At 39.3% G+C, this 12893-nt stretch overlaps 1 protein-coding gene across 4 annotated transcripts in view; it reads right to left on the minus strand.

Annotated features, from left to right (window-relative positions):
• The window catches only part of tnk2b (tyrosine kinase, non-receptor, 2b), a 62937-nt gene that overhangs the window by 46327 nt on the left and 3717 nt on the right, over window positions 1-12893 (minus strand). For all 4 annotated transcript variants that reach the window (XM_042428945.1, XM_042428942.1, XM_042428939.1 and 1 more), the window contains exon 2: window positions 5135-5361. In XM_042428945.1, the coding sequence (XP_042284879.1) occupies window positions 5135-5152 (18 nt within the window). In that variant the 5' untranslated portion in view covers window positions 5153-5361. The remainder of the gene's footprint in view (window positions 1-5134; window positions 5362-12893) is intronic.

Raw genomic sequence — 12893 nt, forward strand, 5'->3', positions numbered from 1 at the left:
ATCTGCAAATGTAAGTAGCTCAGATTTCGCCTAGGTACTGTAACTCAAACTTTTAAAAAAATCAAATTTAATCAATTTAAATCCTGATTTAGGCTATTTTAATAGCATTTGGTCCCTAAGTCAGTCTGATAATAATCAGCACATGTGACTTTTACATCATTCTAAAGCAACTGCTGTTGTCATTTCTCCACAACTATGAAGGAGGTGTTCAGTGAAGGAACATCAAAAAACTAAAATCACATTGAAATAATATTTGAATTTCATTCATTTTCAGAGCATTTAAAAAGTTAGTCCAGATGGCAAGTGATTCATTCAAATGCTGCAGGCTGTTGCTCAAACAGACACCAGAATGGATGTTAATAATTCTCTGTAATGTCTGCAGCTTCCAGATAGGTCATCTCCTCCATATCTGGAAAAAAAAACAGACATCCCTCCCATGAACTGACAAACTGTTTATCCAGCTTGGCAATGAGAAAAAGTCAAATGTCAGCTTAATGATTTCTATCCACACGCTCACCACGGCTTCAGAAACAGCTTGACAGATAGCATTTTAAAAGGAAGGAACAGGACATTACGACACATACAACACAAAATCTATACCTATATATTTATATGTACAAACAGCCAAATCATCAATCAATTCATCACCTCCACAATGTGCAGTAAGAGCATCTACAGGTTTCGGAAAGACCAATTAAATAAGTTAGAAAACTTCTAATGTCCCGGTAGTCTACTGGTTAAGACACATGCTGTATAACCGCAACGTCTTCACTTCTAGCAGCAAACCTTTGTTGCATAATTCCCCATCTCTTCCTCCCCTCATTTCCTGTCATCTCTATACTGTCACTCTCTTATAAAAAGGTATAAAAATGCCTAAAAATATATAACAATAAAGAAAGATTAGTAAAAAATAACCCGCCATTGAGAAAAATGAAGATATTTTCCCAGTTTTAATGCCTTAAAATGCATCATTTAAGATTGTTATGGGAGTTTTGATCCCATTCTCTGTTCACTAACCTGCATCAAACTGAAAACAGATGAATGTAGTTTTGTATTTGTGTGGCAAGCAGGGGCACAATAAGTGTGGGCGTGCAAGTATGCGTGTGTGTGTGCGTGTGTGTGTGTGTGTGTGTGGGCGATGTAGGCTCTGTCACGGACCTGCCACAAAGCCAGCAGAATTGCATCATCACTCTACACTGGTGTGGGTGTAGAATGTGTGTGTGTGTCTGGTCAATATGTAAGCTGCTCTTCCGGTCCCCCTCTACGCAGAAGAAGTGAGTGAGTGAGCTGAGTAACAGTAGATAAGAGAGACAACAAAACACACTGTACCCTGTGGCCCTGAGTGTGAGTGTGTGTATGTGTGTGTGTGTGTGACAAACCAAGAGAGAGAGGGAAACTTAGACGACAGAGCGACAAAGAAAAAACAGTTTGTCAAAAAAACAGAGATGTACCAGATCTAGATAATACATTACTGTATGTCTGCACCAGATTGTGCTTACAAGACTAGGCACAGGCAAATAGTTGAAATTTTTGTTTCAGATATAAAAAGAGAGCTTAACTTTCAAACTATGGGAAGAAGCTCTAGTCTTTCAACCTGTGGCTGTGAGTAGCCCAGTGTTGGAGCATGGAACGATATGAACATTTCATGTTTATGACAATTATCCTGTCCAAAATAATTGCAATGAACGATATTGTCCCAATAACCATCAAAACATGCTTAAAACTTGGCACACATGCTTGGTACTAAAAGTGGAATACTGGAATCACTTCATTTTAAATACCTCACTTTTTTTTGTGAAGATCCTTTTTAGTGAAAATCAAATAAGGACAGATTGAGACACTCGCCAACACCCAGCAGCTAATCACAATGAGAGAGAAAAAACAACCATTAATAAAAAGAACCTAGCTACCTGATATCCAAGCGTTCACATTCCGAGCCTTCAGCCATGGTGACGAATGACTGGAGAGATGCAGACTCCCCTTTGTGGTAAATGGCAATTCAAAATAAAATCAGGAAATCAATAGTACTGTACGTTAGTGAACTAGACAGCTTTTTAAAGTCACTCATGTGAGGATAATTGAAATTCAGCACGATTAAATTATCTTGTTTTTATCCAGATATGAGATAAAATCTTATATCCTCCTATTTCTACCCAGTGTCACAAGCTGATCTATTACAGGGTCACCAGATCAGGAAACCTTATGCGTTAACAAAACAGCTAACATCTAATACACCCGGAAGCGACAGACAGTACGCCGGTCCTCAGAGGGGCCGGTAATGCAATACCTGAGTATTTGTATGGAGGAACAGAGAAAGAGAAAGGATTCTGAAGAAAAACAACTGCTAAAGGTGAAAGGAGAGGAAAACTAGAGGAGTAAGGACGACAGTGAGGCGTGTGACAACTGATCTGCAGGTGGATTGATTGAGGAGTACGCAGAATGCAGCAGCAGGGGGGGTATGAAGTGACAGCGGGATGTAAGTTCAGGGTTAAAATAACACAGTCCTCTCTCTCACACCCACACACACACATACACACACACACACTTTGACTCCTGGAGGCTCCCTTTCCTCCAAGTTCTCCTCTGTCAGTGTGGGCCCCCGAGGCCCTCCAAGTATTCAGAGACACTCTCCACAAAAAGCTCACTCACTGGTCGCTGCTGCTATTCTGGGAGGTTCCTCTCCGCTCTGTGCTCCCCACATCCCTGTCCCTCCATCCTCATACTTTCTCTGTCTGCCTGTCGTCCCACTAACGCTTTTTTTCTGGTTAAAAAAATAAACTATGAATGCCAGTGACAAGTAACTTAATTGCTAGTTTTCTAAGAACCATGACTTCAGTTCTTGGAGCATCAGGTGCAATAATAGAACAAATTTCATCTCCAAATGTAGGGAAGCAAGTAAGATTTTCACCATCAAGTCTCAATAGCCTGTGAAACCAAAAATTGCCGTCTCTTTACCATTTAGATTTGTGGGGAAATGAGTCATGAGGGAACTCTTTCTTAAGTGAATGATAATCTTTACAGGATTAATATATCTCAAGTTTTGCACATAACTAGTGTTAACTTTCCAAACATAAATAAATCTGGATTCCAAAAGCTGTCCCCTTCTCAGTCTGGAACTCACCGTTTCTGCTCTTTATTACCAAATGACTGAGTGGTCCTGCCTGGGAAGCTGAGAGGAATTTATTTCTTGGCCTAAGAAAATCTCTTTAATTAACTGAGAAATATTCGCTCAGGCCCAGTCAGGCACTCAACCATTGTAGGGACGAGGTGTTTATATATAACACCTAAAGTAGAGGTTCCACCTTAAAGATCTATATGATAACCTACTCTGTACAGAAACAAGATGACGCTGAACAAACATGTGCTTCATGGTGAATGGTGGATCAACAAACATACATGGAATGATAGTAATATTGATTTTCTGTTCATATAAACATAAAGAGCATCACTTTCTGTGCAGCACTAGAATTTCATGCCAGTGTTATATGCATAAATCCAAACTGGCAAGTCTGGGAGCATTAGGAAGTTAAGCCAAATGTTTAGTTGTAGGAGTCAACTACTGTACAACACTGATAAAAAACCTTAAATTACAAAACATTTGTACAATGGAAAAGTAATCACAGACAGCTATTGACAGACTTTACTTCACAATAAGAATTGTTACTGAAAACATAACACTGAGGACAGAAATGACCTGACAAGCTGACTATCTACTATCGTCTCAGTGGTAGAGTATGGAGAGCAGTAAAATGTAGCAATATTGTGCAACCACTACCTATGCTGTATAATGTTAGACAAGGAAGATTTTAGAAGCCCTTTTAAAATATTTAGAACTACTGATGTTATCCAAATCTGTTGTTGGTAAGGCTATAAACCTAAGGTTTTGGTCAAAAACAGCAGCTAAAAGGAGTAAATACCCTCTGACGGAGGAATGAGGCCTAGACTGACCTTAATAGTAGTGAGATAAGCATAGTGTGATGGGGTCTAATGATCAGAATTTTACCTTTTCATTAAGAATTATAGAGAGCCTTTGGAAAACAATGAGAAAAAATGGCCTGTTGAGAGCTTTCAATTGTAGTGAGATAAGCATCTTTAATAAGGCTGCCACTCCTCCTGCCCTCAATCCTGCCCCAATTATAGAGCCATTTACAGACCTAAACGCTGATTATCTGACTCTGATAAGTAAACAACCAGCCTGGCAACAGTGTTCGGTCATTCGTGTGCCATTTCACAAAACAAAAGCATATACAAAGTGTCAGTGAGTGCACCCACTCACACAAAGGCATGCTGGCACAATCCCCACATTCACAGGCACACATACTGTACACATTCACAGTTTGCTCCTCTCACTTTCCCTTCATCTCAGCTCATAAACGCACCCTCCATCATTATTTCTCTTTGTATTGAGGCTTGCAGACACCTGCTTGGGAGTGTCTGGCTGGCCAGCATCCTGTGCGTGGGTCTGTTTGTGCCTGAGGAACAGGGGTTTCTATTAAAGCCACAGTTTGACTCTCACTTCCTCCTACTCTACCTCATCAGCTAAGAATTGTTATTCTCTGACCATGTCCCACAAATAGAATCAATCTGGGACATAACAGGTCCCCTTTAGATACATAAACATAAGTCTGACAAAACAGGAAATGGGCAACCACAGCCATCCTATGTTTCTAAGTGTGTGTACCTGCAAGAAAACCATTTAAAAAAGCATTTCTATCATAATTCATACACGAAAAACCAAAAGTATGATCCCGGATGACATCATTCCCGGTGTTTGCTCCTCTGCATTTCAAAGGTGAATAGTTCCCATTCAGACATACAATGAGCTGGTCTGTGGACCTTCACGCTCTGAGGAAAGCACAGTCACTGTTTGGCATGATCTCATGTCTGCATAGCTCACACACACACACATACACACACACATACACACACACTCACTGAGGCAGAATAACAAACAGAAAGTATAGCAGATAAACTTTCAGACATACAACCAAGACATGTGTGTGTGTGTTTATACTGTGTACATACTGACAAAAGCAGGCACATGTGACACAGTCACACCCAGCTGCACTGGATTCAGAATAAAAGGCATCAATACAGTGCTATTGTTGGAGACACGTGCACAAAATCTTCTTACCTGCAATATTTGAGCCATAGAAGCCAGTTTTCTTCCCTGGTCTGAGTCCAGCGTCTGCTGTGACACCACAGATGCTGCTCTCAGGTTGATGACAGAAGGTCAGCCACATGCAGACAAGGCCCCCAGTCCATTTGCCAAGTTACAGGTCCATGGCACTGCGAGGCTAGGACATGATTACATGATTTCATCTCCATCCATTGGTCAACACAAACCCAGGAGTATGTTGCCTGAAAAGGCAACAAAACAGAAAATGATCACCTTATAGTCTGATGGGGTTTAATGATCACAATTTTATATTTTCATAGAAGAAAGGAGAACAGGATAGAAGAATTATGGAGAGTCTTTGGAAAACAATGCAAAGAATGGACTGTTGAGAGCTTTCCTAATCAGCTCTGATTGCAGATCTGCTGTATTTTCAGTCCAGACGACAACATGAGGAAGATTAACACCTACACTAGCACTCTGTCTCCCCCTGTGATCACAGAAAGACCCAATATTGTGATGAGAGAATGAGTCAGAGCCAGAGCCCTGGAGAGGTTTACAGGGTTTCAACAGAAGAGGACTTCACTGGCCTGGAAGGCCCCCTGCAGACACGCTATCAGTTTGCGCACTTGGTGGGGACACAGGCTCATAATAAGCACAGTTTGTTCTTTGGGACAGTACAACAGTTCATGCTAGAGTAAAAACTGAAAAAACCCAAGACAATTAAATTTGATTATCCACCATTTGAATAATGGGATGTTTACCTTGTGAAAATTCTGGCCATGCAACATGAAACAACAGTTCTTTTTAGCCATGCTAGTTGCAGGCCGTAGGAATGGCAATGTTGCTTGTTTCGTCCACCACTTTGGTCCAGACTGTAGTGTCTTGATAACAACTGCATTGATTGCCATGAAATTTGACATTGATGATCCTGACTTTTCCTCTCATGCCACCAGCAGGTTGCCGTATTTGTTTTTTGGTGAAATGTCTCGACAATTATTGGATAGATTTCCTTGAAATTTGGTGCAAAACTCCATGATCCCCTGAGAACGAATTGTAAAAACTTTGACCCCAACCTTTCATCTGGTAAATTATGCTATTATGGTTTTCCTTATTTTCAGTCATATATATATTGTTATACTGTTGGAAGTTCATATTAAATGTGGCCAAAGTGTCAAATAATGAGGTAATCATATGTAGAAGTAATCCCTGTGAGCAAAAAGCACCGGCGTCAGACTGCTCAGTTTCCAATGTTTTTTTCTACTTTTAGCCCCAGCTGACATCAGCTTGTGACAGATTTCTTTACATGGTCATCTGCTCTACGCACAGCACACGAGTTCACTGCTCCACTTCACTAACATTATGGTGTTTTTCCATCATTTTGGAGGTAGTCACACTGAGCCATGACTCAAGTCAAGCCAGCATGCTGTGAATATTTTTCCATTACACTGCAGGACAAAGTAAAATACGTAATTGACCTGTTGGAGGCGTGCTGCAGCTCTTCATCAAACATCATCATCATTGTGGCTGTTTCTGCTTGTACTATTCCTCCCTGCATTATTTCCAACTGATCTGCTGAACAAAGAGCTCCAAATATCTCCATATGTTGTTGTGTCAAGCGGTTTTTAGCTCGCTAACAAAGCTCTCCTAATTCAGTGAGGGAGGAACATGTTTCATTTCCTGTAAATTCTTCACAATAAAAGTCCCGTTATTTAGTCATCTAAAAGCTTTTAATATGAAGCAGTTAAGAAGGAAATGTTGAGTTTTCATCAGCAGTGACTCTGATAGAGCTGTCCCTCAGCAGCCTTCGGAAAGCTGGCCAATCAGAACAGAGTGGGCTTATCAGGAGGGGGGCCTTAAAGAGACAGGAGTTAAGGCTACCTGTTAGAGACGGAGGCTGAATTGAAGGGATGCATAAAGAACTAGTATAAGATAAATAAGTTTAAGATAAAGAGTTTTTTGAACTGTGAATCATACAAAGCTACTCTAGTGGAGTCCCAGAATGAAAATATCGAGCTGGAAATGAACATAAAAGGTCCCCTTTAATATGTAATGCTTTGGTGTATGACCTGATACCTACAAAACTAACAATTGTCCCATCAGCCTCAGTTGCACTTTTTGTTTAGTACTAACTAACAAATTTTAGCATGATGACAAGATGGAAAGTAAGTTAATCCCTTGTTTCAAAGGATGGTCTAAGGCCATTAAGAGTAGAGTATTGCAAACATACTTGATGATGATCACTTCTTTTTTATTTTCAACATACTGTAACATCATGAAGTTTTTAAATTATGACACATAAAACCATTTGCTTTCATGCAAGTCATATATTTTAGTTGAACTTTTGCTAGTTTCCTCTGGTCTATTTCAAGGAAAATTAAACTTTACATTCATTGAGCTTACACAGAAGCCAAGCTTTCAGAAACAATCATCCACCCACTCACACTTTACACACATGACCAAACAGAGCATTGGCAACCACAGAAATGATTACTGCTCTCCTAATAATACCATTGCTAAACAAAAAGTGAAACCATGCTGGTTAGATGAATTTGATATTTTCAATTAACCTACAGTATAATCACCCCAGACCACAATACAAGATTTGATATAAATCATTTGATGTAAATCTGAAACTCTAATCCACTGAAGCCTGCAGAATCAATAACATATAGTAGGCTACTACCGGAAGCAACTTCCAGTGCTGGATGTGAATTGACTTGACATTGTTCCAAGCCAGGTCTGGGGGCTGGGGTAGGAATGCCAGAGGGGCCCTGTGCAGGAGAGGGCAGTATGAATGAATCAATGCGATTCACACGGACACGCGAGGACACAGTCCACCCACCACCTAGTAAAGTAGCTGACTGAAGCATACAGTGCTAGAGGAGAAGCTCACAACAAGAAGAAACACCAAGCTATTCTTCCTCCCTGTATACGCCTCACAAATGACTCCTTTGTCTGAGAGAAAAAACACATCGGACTATGTATGCAACTGTGCACAGTGCAACACGAGCATGCTGGACAGTAACAAACCAATCACATGTAGGCTCATAGACGTGAACAGTAAACAAATACACACACACTCAACAGTCTGGCAGATTTGAAGTGACAAATAGTCACTGGGATGTCATTCATTTATTGACATGCACTATTCATGCATTAGTGGCTGAGCTGCAACTTTTTCTATTGACAATAATCTGTGACATACCAGAGGGCGACATCACATGACCCCAGCGGATGTTACATTTCTGTTACACAACTGTGGCAGGACAGGGAAGAGAAGGTGGTTTATGGTTGCAGCCCCCACCCTGACACATAAAGACACCACCCAGTCCCTAGAGAGAGTAAGAAAGGCCAAAAATAAACTGCACACACAATCAAGCACAGAGGCCACTTAAAACACTACAAATGTACAAGAAAGCCACTATTGTGACTGGCTGAGGTCAGAGAATTAACTATAGTGACTAACAGCATCAGCAAAAGAGCAGTGTTTACTATTGATTTACTAATATTAACTAGTGTTTAGTGTTCTGATTACACTGTTGCAAAAAATGGACACATTTGATGGGCTATATGACCTAAAATCAAAATCAAGATAAATTACCACATTTACCTCAATGACAACAGACAGTACTGTGCAAAAGTTTTAGGAACTTTAGATGTTTAGATTCTTATCCATAATGCAATACCATCAGGAAGGCCTCTGATCTCTCCCAAATCCATTCTGCAGCATTACAACAACCAAAAACATACAGACAGAGTGATAAAGAACTATCTTCATCAACAAGAAGGTGTCCTGCAACAGATTGTACAGTATGCCCCAGTCCCAGTATTCAATCACAACACTTAGCTTAACAATGGAATTAAAAATCTAAATTTAAGTTTATGTAATACAGTATATGGCACTTTGCAATGTTGGTTGGTCACTTTGGTCCACACTGAAATATCTCATTTACTACTGGATAGATCGCCATGACATTTGGTACAGATATCTGTGGTCTACAGAGGATGAATCCTGATGACTTTGGTGATTCCCTGACTTTTGATCTAGCGCCAACAGCAGATCAAGGTTTTCACGAATCTAGTGACATACCTCTTCATCTACTTGATGGATTGGCACATTTGTACAGACACTCATGGTTCCCAGACGATGACTAACTGGTTGGTTGAACATCTGGTTTGGTGTCATTGGTTTATGTTCTTTTTTTTTTTTAAATAAATGATCTGTCTTTTAATGTTGGTCACTGAGCAGCTCTACTAGAGGTTGGTGATAAAATGCCTTGCTTCATGGTACCTCAGCAGTAGTCAGTGAAAAACATGGAAACATTCTTCAACTTAAAATAGTGACTTTGCTGTAAAAGTTTGCATATCAAGTTTGCATAATGCAAATTTGGTCTGAAACAAAGTCATGTTTGTGGCCACTGTTCAACTGAAGGAAACTGATTATTATACCAGTTTACCACAAAATTTAAATTTAATTTGAATTTAAGATCTACATGTACAATGTACATGTCATAGCATTACTAAAACAGTATAGGTACATGAGTCTCTTAATCCTCTATTTGAATAAGCTAACTAACAGAATAAAAAGCCAACCTCTCCTGTCTCTTCTATTGCAGAGTCACTGCTGATTCATGCACTACACTGTCAACAGAAAAGGCTTTCATTCATTCTGCCTCCCCCCACTGATGAAGTCAACATGGCACCACTCACCAAAAAGTGTTCTGAATTGCTTCATTTTTATAGCTTACCAGGACCTCTTGAATGTTGACAACAGTCTTTGTCTTAGACTACTAACCATTTATAAACTATATGATTTTATGGTCACATATAAAATATGTATTACCCTCATCTAACACTACCTTTACAATAGAATGGAAATTAAAATAGGAGTTTGTGTATATATATGGACACTCAAAAACAGTTAAGTAACAAAACTCATCTTGTTCTGGTGATGTTTCTATGGACACCGAATGACAATACTCATGACATGCTCAGGCTACTGTAGTAACAAGAGATTAATGGATAGAGGCCAGCCCAACTATATCATCTCTATAGAGGACAAAGCAAAGCTGCGGTCGGTGAGGTCATTCGATACAACAGAGGTGAACAGCACTTTTTCTGCCAGTCAGTGGCAAAGACAAAGACACTGTGGTGAACATTATCCTCTCTCTGGAAGAGGAGACAGTACAGGAAATCCAAGAGTCTCTACTGTGTGTTACACATACACACATTCACCTATAGTAGGCCTGACCCTGTGATATACACAACTTAATGGGTGGAAAAGCAGAATAAATCAGAATTAATTGTTAGGGTCACACAAGTTTTCATGGTTGAGTGTTACATTTCTAATATTTTAGTTTATTGCTGTTTCTGGATTAATCCAGATGTACCTGCTCCATGGTATGTAGACAGATGGTGGATAAAAACGTACACAGATTATTTGTAGCTGTGCGACATAACGTTGATTTGAGAGAGGTGAGACATTCCCTCAAAGTTTAAGCTTGATACATTAAAGCGTTATTTAATAAAGCAGTTAGTAGTTAAGACTGGACACACTGACTCTTACCCATGTCAATAGTGACAATAAAGGATAAAGTCTGTTGTAAGTCTATATTTTTGTTACTGTAAACAAACCTGTGAAAAATACCTGTCTCTCAATACTTTCCAACTTCCCTACTTTGTTTGTGGCAAGATTGGAATCTAATTAAGTAATTAAAATTTAAAGAGCAGGATATGCAATTTTTTCAAACATTACTTAAACAAGAGTAAATAGTGCGTTTGTTTGGGACTATTTTCAGCTGCAGATTAATGCACATTCCTACAGTAAGTATCTACAGCCCCAGGACAGTATATGTGAGACTGATCAAACCAAACCTGCAGTGATGGTGAATATTATAATGAAGGAACATGTCCCACAGTGCAACAGCTTGGCTTACTGATGTGTTAAATAGATAATAGCAGTAGTTTAATGGCAAAAAGAAATAAACTATAACAAGCTTCAGCTTCACGGGCAATACTTGATTGCAGCAATTATAATGGCGAGGGCCACAAGGTTGAAAAAATGTACAAGAATCAAATGAGTCAAACAGCTTTAAATCTGAATCTGACATTGTTCTTCACATTCTTCTAATAAACTCACTGAACAGTCAAGATAGTGTGAAGCAGAGTTGAAAACACTAGCATCTTATCCCTGTAGTGTAAACTACAGGGATAAGATTGAAATGTTCTTAGTCATCAGGTGTTTTCTAACGTTTTTTACTCATGCAGGAAGGTGGTGCAACAGTACAGAACTGCAGTTTGTGACATCCTGTTAGGGAATGGGCACAGCCCACACTTGGCATGATTCCTGTATTGCTAACTGCTTGCTGGGCATCAAGCCAGTATTGACAGCTTCCTTTGAATTCATCTTACATGTCCAGTCACCGGTAATCAAACCATCTCAGAGCAATAATAACAGTTTAAATACTAACTTCTTAACAGTTCTGTTTAAACATGTTGAGCAGAAGAGTTTGGTTCCTTTCATTTCCAAGGACTTTCTTAAAGAATTTGATATATCGTAAATTAGGAGGAAGCAGCTAGGCGTTCTTCTGACACATACATGCAGCATTACAAAGACAGAGCAAAGGAGTGGCCATAAATAATTCATTCACAGCTCCCTCATTTCCACATTGGAAACATAATTAAATATTGTGATGTTGATGCTGAAGTTTACATGCTTTCTAATGCTTTATTTGCCTCTTATTTGACTAAAACAAAAAAATGAAATGGCATCAGTTGGTATTTTGTCAGGGCCATGATATAGTTAAGAACGCCAACTGTGTCACCTCAAATTTGCAATTTTTCTTGTTCAATTCCATGAAAAAACTAAATTAAAAGGTCATCCAACAGCAACCTGTGGGCCAAATCTGGCACTCGGAACAGTTTGCTCCCAAACTGAAATCTGAAATTCTTCATGTGAGAAATCTGTTGTGTCTACAATGGGCAAACAAACAATGCCCCTTAAAATTCCACTGAAAATTATATGGATTAACCAAAAAACACCCACATGTTTTGAAGAGCAACACTGTTGTTGCACAGAGGAAATGCCAGGCTGGCGTTGGCAAATAAGGCTAAGATAAAAACATATTTCTGGATCGTTTCTTTATTTTTTTCATAGGACCTACTTCTTCAATGTAAAAAAGGTTAGCACTATTCAGAACATAAAGACCTGTGTCTTTGGTACACTTGTTACAGGACAGCTTCACAATTTTTCAAGTGTGTCTTAAAACAACAGTCAGGTGTCCACATGAACACTGAAAGAGGTTTTCCTCGCTGTAATCATTCCTCCTGTTCATACTGGCTATCAAATGTGCTGTTAATGTAAGTGACAGAAGCCAAAATCCACAGTGTGTCCACAGTCATTTTGTGCAAAAATGCATTTAAAAGTGGATATCTGACACATTTACAGTCTTTTTAGCATCAAATTCCCTCTTTGTGTTTCCTCAGACAGTGTTTTCCTGTTGAGCTGTGGTGGAAGTATAGTAACAAAAAAAGGGACTTTGGCACTAAAAAGACTGCAACGTTGAAAGATATCTACTTGATCTGACTCATTTGGACGTCCGAAGCTTCATATTAGCTTCAGATTAACTTGTAAATACATTTTTGCACAGAAGGAGGACTGTGGATCTTGGCCTCCATTACTTATATTGTAAGTGCATTATAAAGGGATCTTCTAATGGTCAGCATGAACAGGAGGAATGATTATGGCAAGTAAAACCTATTTCAATGTTAATTT

Source organism: Thunnus maccoyii, chromosome 12 (genome assembly GCF_910596095.1).
Source record: "Thunnus maccoyii chromosome 12, fThuMac1.1, whole genome shotgun sequence".
NCBI classification, from domain to species: domain Eukaryota; kingdom Metazoa; phylum Chordata; class Actinopteri; order Scombriformes; family Scombridae; genus Thunnus; species Thunnus maccoyii.